The 14267-nt window shown below is 44.6% G+C and overlaps 1 protein-coding gene across 1 annotated transcript; it reads right to left on the bottom strand.

The window, feature by feature from the left end:
- Positions 1-3823: 3823 nt before the first annotated feature.
- Positions 3824-12939, bottom strand: DEGS1 (delta 4-desaturase, sphingolipid 1). The gene is made up of 3 exons (XM_085851912.1): positions 12710-12939; positions 7243-7985; positions 3824-5637 (listed from the first exon to the last, which is right to left on the bottom strand). The coding sequence occupies exons 1-3, from the start codon at positions 12789-12791 to the stop codon at positions 5497-5499; spliced, it is 966 nt and encodes a 321-aa protein (XP_085708038.1). The 5' UTR covers positions 12792-12939; the 3' UTR covers positions 3824-5496.
- Positions 12940-14267: the final 1328 nt, after the last annotated feature.

The raw sequence follows: 14267 nt of genomic DNA, 5'->3' as shown, positions 1-14267 counted from the left end.
GATGACAATGAGAGAAGGGATGGACACGTTCTCGTGAGCTGCCACACTCTGTTTCAAGTGGTGCACATAATTTTAAAAACCAACATACCCAGAGAAGGAGGAATCGGGGGTCTTCTGAATGCGAACCTGGTGAGGTTCAGTGACTCACCTCTTCACTGTCTTCTGCTTCAGTATCAGCTTCTCTTTTATCCCAAAGTGTGTGGTGCTCTAACATCTTGAGTTCCATTCTCACCTAATAGATATCTCACTTTCTCATTCAGTACACTCATCACCACAAACATGCTACTTCTTTCCTCTGAGCACACCTCCCCCTCTTCGCAACCCCTCAAATCTTGCACCTCCGCCTGCCCACTCCCTTCTTTACCATACCTCTACCAAATCTCATCCTTTCCCTCTCCCCACCTCTCCAATCACCTTCCTGCACCTTGGCGATGCCTGCTCTCATCATCTCCCTCCCTCTCAAAACAACCTTCATACTCTTTCCCCTTCCAAGCTTCCCTCTCACCTTTCTCAAAAACTCCCCCTCATCCTTCTCCCTCAACTCTCCCCTCTCACTCCCCTTCCCCAAAGTCCCCCCTCACATCCAGAAAGTTTTCTCCTTCCCCCTCCTTCTCTCTTCCATCTCATCACTGCACCTCCTCCAATCTTCAACTGCCCTCTGCCCCCTCTCTTATTACTCCCCACTGTACCTTGATCCATCACCACCGAGCCTTTTCTCCTCATCCTGCCCTCTCCCCTAGCTCTTCTGAAATTCCCCACACTCTTTCAACAACTCTCCTTACCTCCACTCCCCTGCACCCAAAACCTCTTCCCAACCCTCTTCCTTAAGAGAGTGGAACTTAAACATCCGGGGCCTTCGCCCAAACCTGACAGATCTTTCCATACAGGTTGCCACTGACAAACCAGACATAATCTGCCGAACAGAAAAACTTTCCTTCTTCAAGACGGCTCTGACTCCCAAGTATCTCTCCCTGGTTACTCCCTCCTCCAGTATGACAGACCTGAGTCTCGTCCTGGCGGTGGAGTTGCTCTATTCCTCTCTCCCCATGCACTGCCCTCTCTCCCCCACACCCCCAGGAACACCTCCAGCTACGGCTTCTCCTCCACTCCCACCTCATGTTTATATGTGTGCTGTACCGTCCACCAAACAGTGATGACTCCATTTACGCCTCACTATCCGAAAACATGGACCAACTTCTATCCTCTCGTCTGAACTCTCTCTTCATCATATGTTGTGACTTCAATTGTCATCATGCCAGTTGGCTGGGTGTGGATACCTCTCACCTGCCACGGCACTTCAGCAAAAGACTTTAGTGACTCAATCGGTCAACTTTCCGACCCAGATCTCAACCAACGGTACTCCATCTTTTTTGGATCTGATTTTGACAAATTTCCCTGAAAACATCTGTTGTTCCTCCGCTCCAATCGGTTCATCTGACCACGTGCTTGTCAAAGTAGACATGTCTCTGGCTGTTATTGGAGAACCACCTCAGCGCCGTCAAGTCTGGCATTTTACTCAGGTCGACTGCCAGGGCCTTCAAGCAGTCATCAAACATCGAGACTGGTCTCCCATCTCTACTTCCTACGACATCAACTCGTCCTGGGAATTCTTTCAAAGAAACTTGCTCTCTCTCATGCACAGATTTATCCCATCTCGTCTTCAGTTGTCCTTCCCTTTCTCCCACCCATGGTACACTGAAGCATTTGTTGGTTTGGCCTTCGCCTCATGAAAGGCTATTCCAACTGAAGGCAATCTCAGTTTCTTCCACAAACCTCGGAACAAGTGTGTGTCTACCCTCAGGAGAGCCAGAAAACATCTTTCGAATCTCAAGTCTGAACTCTCAAACCTGTCTCCCTCCTCCAAATCCTGGTGGCATCTAGTCAAGTCTGTTTCTGGTGTATATTCCCCCTCCATCCCTCCCTTAACTCACCCCCTCCCTCTCCACCATATACTTTCTCAACAATCCTCTTGAAGAAGTCCTTTCATTCAAGCTTTTGGGTCTCTCTGTCTGTCATGATCTTTCCTGGGAAAGCCACATTTCCAAGCTGGCCTCCAAAGCCAGTCGTCGACTGGGAATCCCCCGTCATGCAAAGTCCTTCCTTGGTACACCTGAGCTCCTGACGACAAACAAAGCTTTCGTCCGCACATTGATGGAGTACTCTGGGCTGGTGCTCCCGCTTCTCACTTTCTCAACTTCACACTGTGGAAGCCAAGGCATTTAAGATCAATGGTATCTCCTGTGATGAGGCTGTCTTTGGGTCTCTCACTCTCTCACCGCAGGCAGGTCGGTGGTCTTTATGTTCTACCATCTCCTCTCCGGCCTGCTTCCCCCATATTTCCGCAGGGCGCTCAAGGCCCCCCAGCAACCACCTTCTGGTAAAACTACCAAAATCAAGAATCGCTGCTCACCTTCACTCTTTCATTCCTCTTTTTTTTCCAGCCTTTGGAAGAAACTCCCACACTTTCGTCAATCCCACTTTTCCCTCCAGGTCTTCAAAACAGCTGTTCACCACCATCTCTTGTCTTCCTCCATCCAAAACCACGATCTTTTCTACCCCCATGAATCCACCTCAAACCCACCTCCTTCAAATTCCCTGCTTTCCTTCTTGAAAGTCCCTGTCGTGTCCATCTTGTTTACCCTGTGTACCCCACCCCCACCCCATCCCTCTCCCTTCCACAGATCTCATCATGTCTCTGTTCCACTCTTTTTTTTTTACTTCCCTCTCCCACCCCTCTTGTCTCCTGCCCCTATTGTTGTACATTATGTGTGTTCGCTCTCATACAAGCCTCGACAGTGTATACAAGAAAACCAAAAAGGACACATCGTCCTTTACAGCTTGGATTTCCTGTCTCCCTCATTTGTGATACAGCTTTACCTGTGGACTTGGGTTCTTGTCCATGCATATTTTGGTGATATGGGGACGTCACCTACTGAAGACTTGCAAAACATATTTTGCTGCGGTGCCTTGTGGTCACACGCAACAAGATGAAGAAGAGTACCAATGTATGGAATGGTCTTCCTAGAAACATCGTGGTCGCAGAAAGTCAGAAGGTTTAAATGGGAATTAGATATAGTTACCTTGAAGCATTGGAGCTGGAGGGGTACATGGATAGTGGTATGATTGGGAAGTATCTTCGGTGTGGATGGGTGGTGATTGTGAAGTGTGGTCAAGGAACTCATGAAAAGAAGAAGCTGCTGTTTGTTATTTCCTGAACCTTCATCCAACCCCCCAAAAAACGCATTTCAAAAAAAACAGAAAATTTAAATCGTGTTTTTTTGTGGATGTTTTATTCGTATGAATCGGCTCCGATGATGTCCCTCTGCCTGTCCCCACTGTTCTTCTTCCTCCTCTTGCTACTCTGCCCTCTGTCCCCCCAGAAGTCATTAAATTAAGATTGGATTAATGTGGTGTCACACACAATTAACCAAATGGCCTCCTGTTTTTAAGTTCCTTATGTAATGATGTTACTGTGCCACTCTTCACATTGCTATGCTGTATGAACTCATCCAGGTCGGCTCTGCTAATTATTTTGAAATTAGAATGCCATGCATTGGAAGGGCATATAAAGCTGCTCTATTCACCTTCACTTGGCACGCATTTAAAAGATGGAAATTCCTCCAGATTCTTTGTAGTTTTAAAATGGCCTAATCAACTCTGAAGATCATGATAATTTTGGTGTATCACACTCACCAGAACTCCACAAAAACATGCCTCACACACAACTCATCCATTTATAGTAGAGAAGATAGATGCTGCTGCTGGAAACAGGGGGTATTACTGGCAAATGATAATGTTTCTGCCAAGGAACAGACACGTTGCATAAATTATCAAAGCACAATTTAATGTTTACTCTGCACAGAGCAAGGAACAGCACAGGACAATTATTTTCACCTTAAAGTGTCAGGTCATCACCATCTGCACACCCCCACCACTCTCCTGGGAGGACACAAACAATGTCTGCACCATCCTGGATTAAGACCACGTGGTGGTCAAAATGTTTGACCCAAATCATGCCTGCTGGACCAGTCATGCCTTTTTAAAATGTGGATCCTCCAATCAACAACCAGTTTTATGCAAGTAGGAATGCTTTTTCAAGTTTTTTATCTTGCCAAAACGAAGTTTTTCCAAGATATGTTAGTCAGCTTGTATGTTTTTTTTTTTGTTTTTTTTTTGTTTGTCTGTAATCACGTATAAAAAATTCTGCAGAGCACAGTTATCATAGGAAATTTTTGTAACTTCGCATATCAGAGGCCTATAGCGGTCCCTTTCAGTGCACAAAATTTTCAAGGTCAAGGTCAAAGGTCAAGGTCACTTTGTCGCAAATCAGGGGAGTTGATGAAACCCTTATTTTTTGAGTAATTTTAATCGAATCGTCTCCAAACTTTATGGGAATGTAGTATAAGGTCTGGCACTCAGCTGATTAATTTTTGGTGGCGATTGGCCTTGACCTTCATGGTTAGCGCCTGAGGTCAAACATATTTGACCCCAAGGTCAAATTTTCAAGTTTTAGGAACCATATCGTGTAGTACCTCAAATTGAACACCTCGATGAGTGCTTTCGAGATATGTCAAGCTTGAGACATTATGACGTCATTTGGTGACGTTATGAGGCAAACATATTTTTCATGGTTACTCTGTAGAACGATTCTCATCGGAATCTCTTGTAGGCAGATATTCCTCAAGGAGTCGCTCCTGGTGGATAGCAGCTCTGTTCACCTCAGTGTGACCTTAAAGAAGTCACACGTGGTCACCTTTTGGCAAGATACGGGTCACCCTGCGGGTGACATTGGTTTATTTCATTGTTGTAATGTTTGTAATTTAATTATTAACCTTGGTTTGTTTTAAATCCACATTCTAAAACTCAAGAGTTAAATGTTTATAAATCAGCACAAATCACTGAGAAAATAATTTAACATGTTGAAACATTTAACGTTTCGGTGATGAAAAGTTTAGTGCAAAATTTCTTGGAAAATAAATACACCGAAACTACATTTACTGTGAAATGTAATATTTTAACGATCGCAACATTTTCAAACATTTTGCAGATGTCAAAACGAAACACTGGAAATACAAGCAAAAAAGATGTATCCAATTACAACTGAAACTCGTGAACAGCTCAACTTATGTTCTTCTTGGTTAAGTTAAAGTTAAATTGTCAGTCAAACAAAGCCAAGCTCCCAACGTCAGCTGCACATTTCAATTACATCACCACATGTCTGCACAATTCAAAAACACACAGAGGTCACTTTAGGTCTTGCCAGCCATTGCTATTCAAAATGAAAAGGAGATGTACCAAGTGTTACAGATCTCAATCCTTCATTTATGTGTGCAATGCCTTGCAATCAAAGCAAAACACCGGAGCTACAAATCATCAGTAACTAATATCAGTAACAAGGATAAGAATAGAGTTTGGGGGCAGAGGCAAATTAAATAAGATGATGGAAAAAAAAATCATCACCTTTAACAAAGCACAAACTTAACAGCAAACTGTGAACTAATCTTTCTTAATATTGGACAAGCGCTTGACGCGAGAGTACGGTCCAATCGAGTCATCCGTGATAAAATCCCACAAAACCTTCACCCACGAGTTGTGATACGGCAGGTTGTTATAATACTCTGGAGCAATGTCACGAACCTGTCAGAGGAAGAAAAAAAAAAACAAAATTCATGTTAACTATTTTGGAAAACTGGCAAATGGGTGAACTAAAAGGCATGGTGACATTATGACCCTTATGATACAAGCCACCAGTCCAATGCTTCTTGCACCTTTTTTCTCATCAATAAATGGTGGGGCGGTACCTGGGCAATTGCAAAAAATACACCCGAGCGGGTTTGACGGTCAGCTCGGATACAAAACTTGATGCAACCGAGTGTTAATCAACCTTAGCGACTCCGGAAAGTGAAAACAATTCAAATTGAATTTAAAATAAACGCGTGAGGCCGCTCGAAGCAAAAATCTTCATATTCTAGAAATCATTCCCAACATCATTATACAATTTTCAAACTCGTGTTTATGGCCGTAAAATAAATAATCTAAGTGTGTGCATTTAATGGCTGCATCCAGGACAAAGCTGGAACCCAACTAAAAACGACCCTCGGGGCACCGAGAAGCTCAATCACTCGCTGCCTGCACGTCTGTTGACCAGCCAGCCTGACCAGCCAGCTCACAGTCAGATGAAATGCCCGAACAAAATCTTAAAACGTCCGTTTTTCACTGGAATTCTTTCAGATACTTGTCGAGCACATCCCCAAACCATCAAAAATATAAACATTAATCTCACAAATGCTACGAATAAGCAGTCCCTCAGGAGGACAGGTTACGAGGTGAAGCAGTGAACGGAAAACATGTGGTGTCCCTTCCCGAATCTCATGGTTATTTTAATTAAATATATTTTCCTCATGAAGTGTGTTTCTGACCAGATTTGCATGAAAATTATCTCCATTAAAAGTGTAGCTGCACAAGAAGATCCCAAAAGTGCAAACAGAAATCAACTAGAGCTTAAGACAGCCTCGTTATATGGCATGGAAATGGATGGAAGCCCATGGAAGCTACCCCTCGCTGCAATGTATTCCACACAGACCGAGGATATAAACATTCAATTTTCACAAAACTTGATGCAACCGAGTGTTAATCAACCTTCGTGACTATTAAGAGTGAAAATAGAATTTAAATTGAACTTAAAATAACCACGCGAAGCCGTGTTGAAGTGAGCGGACCTCGTGTTGCCCAATAAACAGGGCCAGATGACACAGGTAACGAGAAACTAATTGGTCGAATTAAATCTTCTTAATAATCCCCATGAAACTCATTATGCATTATAGCCGTCCGATGCTTCCTTATAGGCCATTCGACCAGTCGGTCATTTTGCACTTGATGACCCTGTAACCTTGACCCTGAGGATAAAATGAGAAAAAGGGCTCAGACAATCTATAGAGAGCAACTAGTATTATCATCGTGTCAAGTTCGAACTCAATCGGGCGAGACGTCTAGGAGGAGATAGAAAAATAAAAATTGTTGATGGATGGACAGACAGACAGACAGACAGACAGACGGACAGTTATATTAGGTCAGCGAGCTGACCGAATAAACGATCAGTAAATGTGCAAACCCATCCACCTTTCAGAAACAACCAAAGTTGAGACTTGAACTATATCCATAGCTAAATGCAGCAAATTAAATTACAACTGTATAAATAAATGAAAAAACAATGTAGCAAATCACAACAGAGAAAATACAAACTTTCTGCAGGTGGCAGCCAGAGATGCTGGGAAAGTCATGGTGCTCCATATGGTAGCCGACGTTGAAAGTGAGCATATTGAGAGGACCGTAGTAGGAGTACGTCTCATGGCCCTTCAGGAACATGTAATGCTCAGCAATGAAGTGTCCCGAAATTGGATGCAGGCCCATGCAAAGCAACGAGCCGGCAATCATGTACACTACCGGTTTGGGGCCCCAGAGATGATAAATAGCGAGGTTGAAGGCGAGCTGGATGGCTCCATTGATGAGCTCCATGTCAGTGATCGGCTTTGGGTTGATGTAGAGTGGGCGGATTGCGTAAAAGAGAGGTTGCAACAGAATCCACACCAGTTTGCGGATGGTGGTACAAAAGAACCATCCCTCAAAGTCAGTAGGGATGTCAACATCGATTCCATCATCTCCCAGGTAGCGGTGGTGGTCAAGATGGTATTTCTTGAAGGAAATAGAGTAAGGCAAGCCAATGGGTAAATTTCCAAACATTCCGTACCAGCGGTTCCAGAGAATGTGCGAGCTTCCAAATGCTGCGTTGTGTGATATCTCATGTATAGCCAGTGTCATCGAATGATTTATGCAGCCACCAAAAACATAGGACCAAAAGATGACCCATTTCCACTGGAGGTCCTTCACTAGATAAAAAGCAATGAGCTGCGCTACCACCATCACCATCATGATCCATTTGAGATGAGGATTTGGTCCCATTAGCTGTTTAATCTGAGGATATTTGGCTGAAACGAAACAAAAACAAAGCAATTCAATATTATCATCTCATATAAAAAAAGGCATTTCAGAGTTCATTTGGAAACAGTGGTAAAGGAAACTAAAATGGCACTTGGTAGAGATGAGAGGGCATTCCTCCACCAGGTTGAACAGTTTATGTTTTGTATCCCACTGATAGGCCGGATCTGGATCCGGACCTGAACCAAAATCGAATCGGCTTGTTCTCATCACCGAACCAACTCATCCGCCTAGTTTTATCATAACTTGTCCACAACTTTTGGAGATATTGTGCTATCTATCGTTTTTGGCCGCATCTCTCAATGGTGAAGAATCACTTTTAAAAATTCTCATATCCAGATTCGGATCTTCATCAAAAGCTCATCAATTCATCCTCGTCACACACCCAACCTGTCTACGAGAACGACGTAGAACATTCACAAACTATAAATTCAGATTATGTACATCTATTCTTCACCAATACAAAAGGGGAGTTCCCCCCCTCCGATGTTTGTCTAAATATCAAACCATATGTGGGGAAAATATTCAAATGATATTTGCTTGGACGCAACTTATGAGCATCAAGCCAATTTATATCTACGAGCCAATTCATGCGAACATTAACAAAAAAAAGAAATTCACAGCAAACGATACCTTCTGTAGTTGTACTTCGTCAACTGCATGCATGTGAGTGATATGTCAACATGTCTCAATCAGTTGAACCAGTACACAAAGCTATCCGTGTGTAATATTGATTCACATAGACAGCTCAAAACAGCAAATACCCTGCAGTTAACATAGTATCAACTTCTCACACACAAAGGCTGGCCTATAATAGACACTAAATAGACACGGCTGATAAAAAAAACAAAAAAAAAGACCCGTATCTTGCCAAAAGGTGACCACGTGTGACTTTTTTAAGGTCACACTGAGGTGAACAGAGCTGCTATCCACCAGGATCGAATCCTTGAGGAATATCTGCCTACGAGAGATTCCGATGAGAATCGTGCTACAGAGTAACCATGAAAAATATGCGTTTGCCTCATAACGTCACCAAATGACGTCATAATGTCTCAAGCTTGACATATCTCGAAAGCACTCATCGAGGTGTTCAATTTGAGGTACTACACGATATGGTTCCTAAAACTTGAAAATTTGACCTTGGGGTCAAATATGTTTGACCTCGGGCGCTAACCATGAAGGTCAAGGCCAATCGCCACCAAAAACTAATCAGCTGAGCGCCAGACCATGAATTATATTCCCATGAAGTTTGAAGATGATTCGATTAAAATTACTCAAAAAATAAGGGTTTCGTCGACCTCCATGATTTCCCGCAAAGTTACCTTGACCTTTATGTGTGCTGAAGGGTATTGTAATAATACTACGATATGTGTACCCACAAGAGTTTCCGATGAGAATTGTGCTCTACAGAGTGATATAAGGGTGAAAAACACAATGATAACAGACAAACAAACAAACAAACAAAAAAACTTACCAAGTAACAGATCTTGCAAAAACTTCGTTTTGGCAAGATAAAAAACACTGCATCACAGAATGAGAACTAAAATGCTGAACAGCATTTAAAACATGGAGCATCGATTGCCACGACTCACATGCAGATCAACCTGACATGGCTGGAGGCCCATACACGACCGGAGTTTACAGTAGTGGTATCCTGCACACGACTGGAGTTTACAGTAGTGGTATCCTGCACACGACTGGAGTTTACAGTAGTGGTATCCTGCACACAACCGGAGTTTACAGTAGTGGTATCCTGCACACGACTGGAGTTTACAGTAGTGGTATCCTGCACACGACCGGAGTTTACAGTAGTGGTATCCTGCACACAACCGGAGTTTACAGTAGTGGTATCCTGCACACGACCGGAGTTTACAGTAGTGGTATCCTGCACACGACCGGAGTTTACAGTAGTGGTATCCTGCACACGACCGGAGTTTACAGTAGTGGTATCCTGCACACGACCGGAGTTTACAGTCGTGGTATCCTGCACACAACTGGAGTTTACAGTAGTGGTATCCTGCACACTACTGGAGTTTACAGTCGTGGTATCCTGCACACAACTGGAGTTTACAGTAGTGGTATCCTGCACACGACTGGAGTTTACAGTAGTGGTATCCTGCACACAACCGGAGTTTACAGTAGTGGTATCCTGCACACGACTGGAGTTTACAGTAGTGGTATCCTGCACACGACTGGAGTTTACAGTAGTGGTATCCTGCACACAACCGGAGTTTACAGTAGTGGTATCCTGCACACGACCGGAGTTTACAGTAGTGGTATCCTGCACACGACCGGAGTTTACAGTAGTGGTATCCTGCACACGACCGGAGTTTACAGTAGTGGTATCCTGCACACGACCGGAGTTTACAGTCGTGGTATCCTGCACACAACTGGAGTTTACAGTAGTGGTATCCTGCACACTACTGGAGTTTACAGTCGTGGTATCCTGCACACAACTGGAGTTTACAGTAGTGGTATCCTGCACACTACTGGAGTTTATCATTGTTTATCACGAGTTGCATCATTGCTGGGAGCGCGGCTGTGCTGCTGATGCAATGACCCACCCCCGATTCCAGTCAGCTGGCACTCATTTTGCCGACCACGAAAGGAAGACAGGCTGAATCAACCCACCTGGTATTATTTCAATGACATGACGGGGGCTCAAACTCAAGACCCTAAGATCTTAAACCAGCCACCTCAACCATTCAGCCTGGGGTGTGTTCAGTTACCAAGTTTCTTATTAAGCGCTCGCCAAGTGGCTTAAGTACTCAAGCAAGTACTCTATTTGAAACCGTTAAGGAACAGCTGGCTTGACAAGCGCAAGCTCGTTGCTTGGTAACTGAACACACCCCATGCAGTGTTCCAAGTATAATACTTCAATTTTAATTTAAAAAATGATTTTAAAGATCATTTTATACATACATACATACATATATATATATATACATACAGTATATCTCTGGATGTTTAGCGCGAATGATGCAGTCTTTTATACCTCACCCGTATATCCTGGAATAACACAATGTTGAGTCACAGTTTGGGAGATGGAGACTTTATTGTTCACCATCAAAATTACATAGGATATGTCTTTGTACTAACACGATTGTAACGTTTGTCCTTTTATCAGCATTTACGAAACTCCAAGTGAAGCGTTTCAGGACTTGGATGGAGCGCACTTGCCTTTGAGCCGTCTCGTGCAAGTTTGATTCCCGACCCGATGAACCATCCCATTGGTGATTCCCGACCAGATTCCCTGCCATCCCACTTGGTGATTCCCGACCCAACAAACCGTCCCACTTGGTGATTCCCAACCGGATTCCCTGCCGTCCTACTTGGTGATTCCCGACCTGACAAACCGTCCCACTTGGTGATTCCCGACCGGATTCCCTGCCGTCCCACTTGGTGATTTCCAACCGGATTCCCTGCCGTCCTACTTGGTGATTCCCGACTCGACAAACCGTCCCACTTGGTGATTCCCGACCGGATTCACTGCCGTCCTACTTGGTGATTCCCGACCCGACAAACCGTCCCACTTGGTGATTCCCGATCCGACAAACCGTCCCACTTGGCGATTCCCGACCGGATTCCGTGCCGCTCCACTTGATGATTCCCAACCCGATAAATCATCCCATTGGGGATTCCCGACCCAATAAATCATCCCATTGGCGATTCCCGACCCAATAAATCATCCCATTGGTGATTCCCACTTGGTGAATTCCGACCCAATAAATCATCCCATTGGTGATTCCCACTTGGTGATTCCCGACCCAATAAACCATCCCATTTGTGATTCCCGACCCAATAAACCATCCCATTTGTGATTCCCGACCCAATAAACCATCCCATTTGTGATTCTCGACACGATAAACCATCCCATTGGTGATTCCCGACATGATAAATCATCCCATTGGGGATTCCCGACCCAATAAATCATCCCATTGGCGATTCCCGACCCAATAAATCATCCCATTGGTGATTCCCACTTGGTGATTCCCGACCCAATAAATCATCCCATTGGTGATTCCCACTTGGTGATTCCCGACCCAATAAACCATCCCATTTGTGATTCCCGACACGATAAACCATCCCATTGGTGCTTCCCGACCGGATTCCCTGCCGTCCCACTTGGTGATTCCCGACCGGATTCCCTGCCGTCCCACTTGGTGATTCCCGACCGGATTCCCTGCCGTCCCACTTGGTGATTCCCGACCCAATAAACCATCCCATTTGTGATTCCCGACACGATAAACCATCCCATTGGTGATTCCCGACCGGATTCCCTGCCGTCCCACTTGGTGATTCCCGACCGGATTCCCTGCCGTCCCACTTGGTGATTCCCGACCGGATTCCCTGCCGTCCCACTTGGTGATTCCCGACCCAATAAACCATCCCATTTGTGATTCCCGACACAATAAACCATCCCATTGGTGATTCCCGACCGGATTCCCTGCCGTCCCACTTGGTGATTCCCGACCGGATTCCCTACCGTCCCACTTGTTGACTCCAAACCCGATTCCCTGCCGTCCCATTGGAGGCCTTAATGAGGTGCTCAGCAGATAAGGAAAAAGTGACTACTCGGGCGAAAAGCTGCGGCGATACCCGGATAAGTGGCTCGGCCAGTAAGGGGGCCTGGAAATAAAGAGGTGTCAACGGAAGAGAAAGAACCACCAATCGCCAGACTACCAGGGCCAAAACACAAGCACAACCACCTCACCAAGCATCTGTGTCCGTCTGGTAGCGTGAGGCTCATCCGTGTACACCCATTCGAAATCCGATCGAGATACTCTGCCGCCCATGGTTGGCACCTATTAGAGTAGTAGCTTGTTGAGAAAATTTCGGTCCCGAATTCCCACGAGTTAACGGTTTACGTTTAATAATGTTATTGCGCCGCAATCTCCCGAACTCAGCAAGCGGGCGGGGCGGGGCCGGTGGAAGAGAAAAAGATGAAGAAGAAGAAGAACCGGAAGATGTAACGGTGCAGCAACTGCAAGGCCGTGGTGACCGTATCCACGCTCTCTTAATCAAATACATTATATCATTATCATCATCGGTTGTTGTTAGTCTTTCCATTAGTACTCTCTTGTTTCATAAACAAACCATTTTTAAATCAATAAAATGTTTCATTCCTGAAATCTCCGTTATGTCATCATTTGTTTTCTGTGTCGTCGTCATCGTTGGTTGTTGTTTGTCGATGTTTGTGAGGGGATATTCACAGAGAGGCCCATACAGGATTTTCGCGCCACAAAGCGTACAGTACATACAGTACTCGTCACACGAGAATTCGGGAATGTGCCGGAGAAGAAGCGTGTAACGCGTTCAGAATGACTGTCCGTCAATTTCTTGTATATAAATAATACGACGATGGATTGTCCTTGTCCCGTTTGCTTTCTCCTCTCTCAGCAAGTCACCAAACTTCGTTATCATAATTAACATCATCTTACAATTCTACCGACGTCACAATCTACATCCGAAAATCATTTCAGCATCACCTGTAAACTACCTGGCACTGTGACCCCCCTCCCCCCTTCATATATTCCCACCCCCGATCCTTCTGCCTCCTGTAATCCATTAAAGTATCTCGACTTACCTGAATCTGATCACCTCCCTCTGTTCACCTTACTTACCTCCAAGCTCAGTTTAAACTGCAAATCTTTCCATCAGTGAGTGCTTTGTTCAAATGTGCAACCCCCTTTTTCACCCTCTTGTAGAGGGCAGATGCGGATGGGAAGCACAACCCCGGGAGACCTGACTGTTCTGATGTATCGGTCATGTAGTTTGTGATGAAGATATGTTTTAGTGAAAATGAGGGATGAGGGATGAGGGAAGCTGTGGCCCCGTTTTCAGGGGAGATACGGCCATGGGGTGCACAACTTAAGGTTTGTACATTATGGTCACGATGCTCCATGGCCAGTTTGGTCTGGATCTGGTTGTCGGTTTCTGAAAAGAAGATTTTTGAATGAAATACCAGTATTTGGGGCAAAACTTCTCTTTCAACCCCTTTTTTGGGGGGGGGTGCATCCAGGTGAGGAGCACAACCCCGAGAGACCTTGCTGTCCTGATGCATCGGACCAAATTTGGTCCATATCGGTCGAGTAGTTTGTGAGGAGATGTCGTTTCAGTCAAATGTTAACAGATGTACATATACGTACTACGTATGGCCAGACACCGGGACGCACTCCATGAGCGTATTTTGGAGAACTAACTTAAATATATAATTAATACATTTCTCACACTAAAAAAAAAAGTAATAAAAAATAATCTTGGAACTATTT

The sequence above is a fragment of the Eptatretus burgeri genome, chromosome 13, assembly GCF_056783735.1.
Source record: "Eptatretus burgeri isolate ZD-2024b chromosome 13, Ebu_testis_v1, whole genome shotgun sequence".
Lineage (NCBI taxonomy): Eukaryota > Metazoa > Chordata > Myxini > Myxiniformes > Myxinidae > Eptatretus > Eptatretus burgeri.
This window is presented reverse-complemented; position numbering and strand designations above follow the sequence as displayed.

Bases quoted from the DNA above. Each gene is read 5' to 3' on its own strand.
- DEGS1 (XM_085851912.1), bottom strand. From the start codon at position 12,791: ATGGGCGGCAGAGTATCTCGATCGGATTTCGAATGGGTGTACACGGAT. The intron at 7,986-12,709 runs GTGAGGTGGTTG...GTTTCGTTTCAG, and splicing joins CAGACGGACACAGATGCTTG to CCAAATATCCTCAGATTAAA. The intron at 5,638-7,242 runs GTTTGTATTTTC...TTCCTCTGACAG, and splicing joins CTGGCTGCCACCTGCAGAAA to GTTCGTGACATTGCTCCAGA.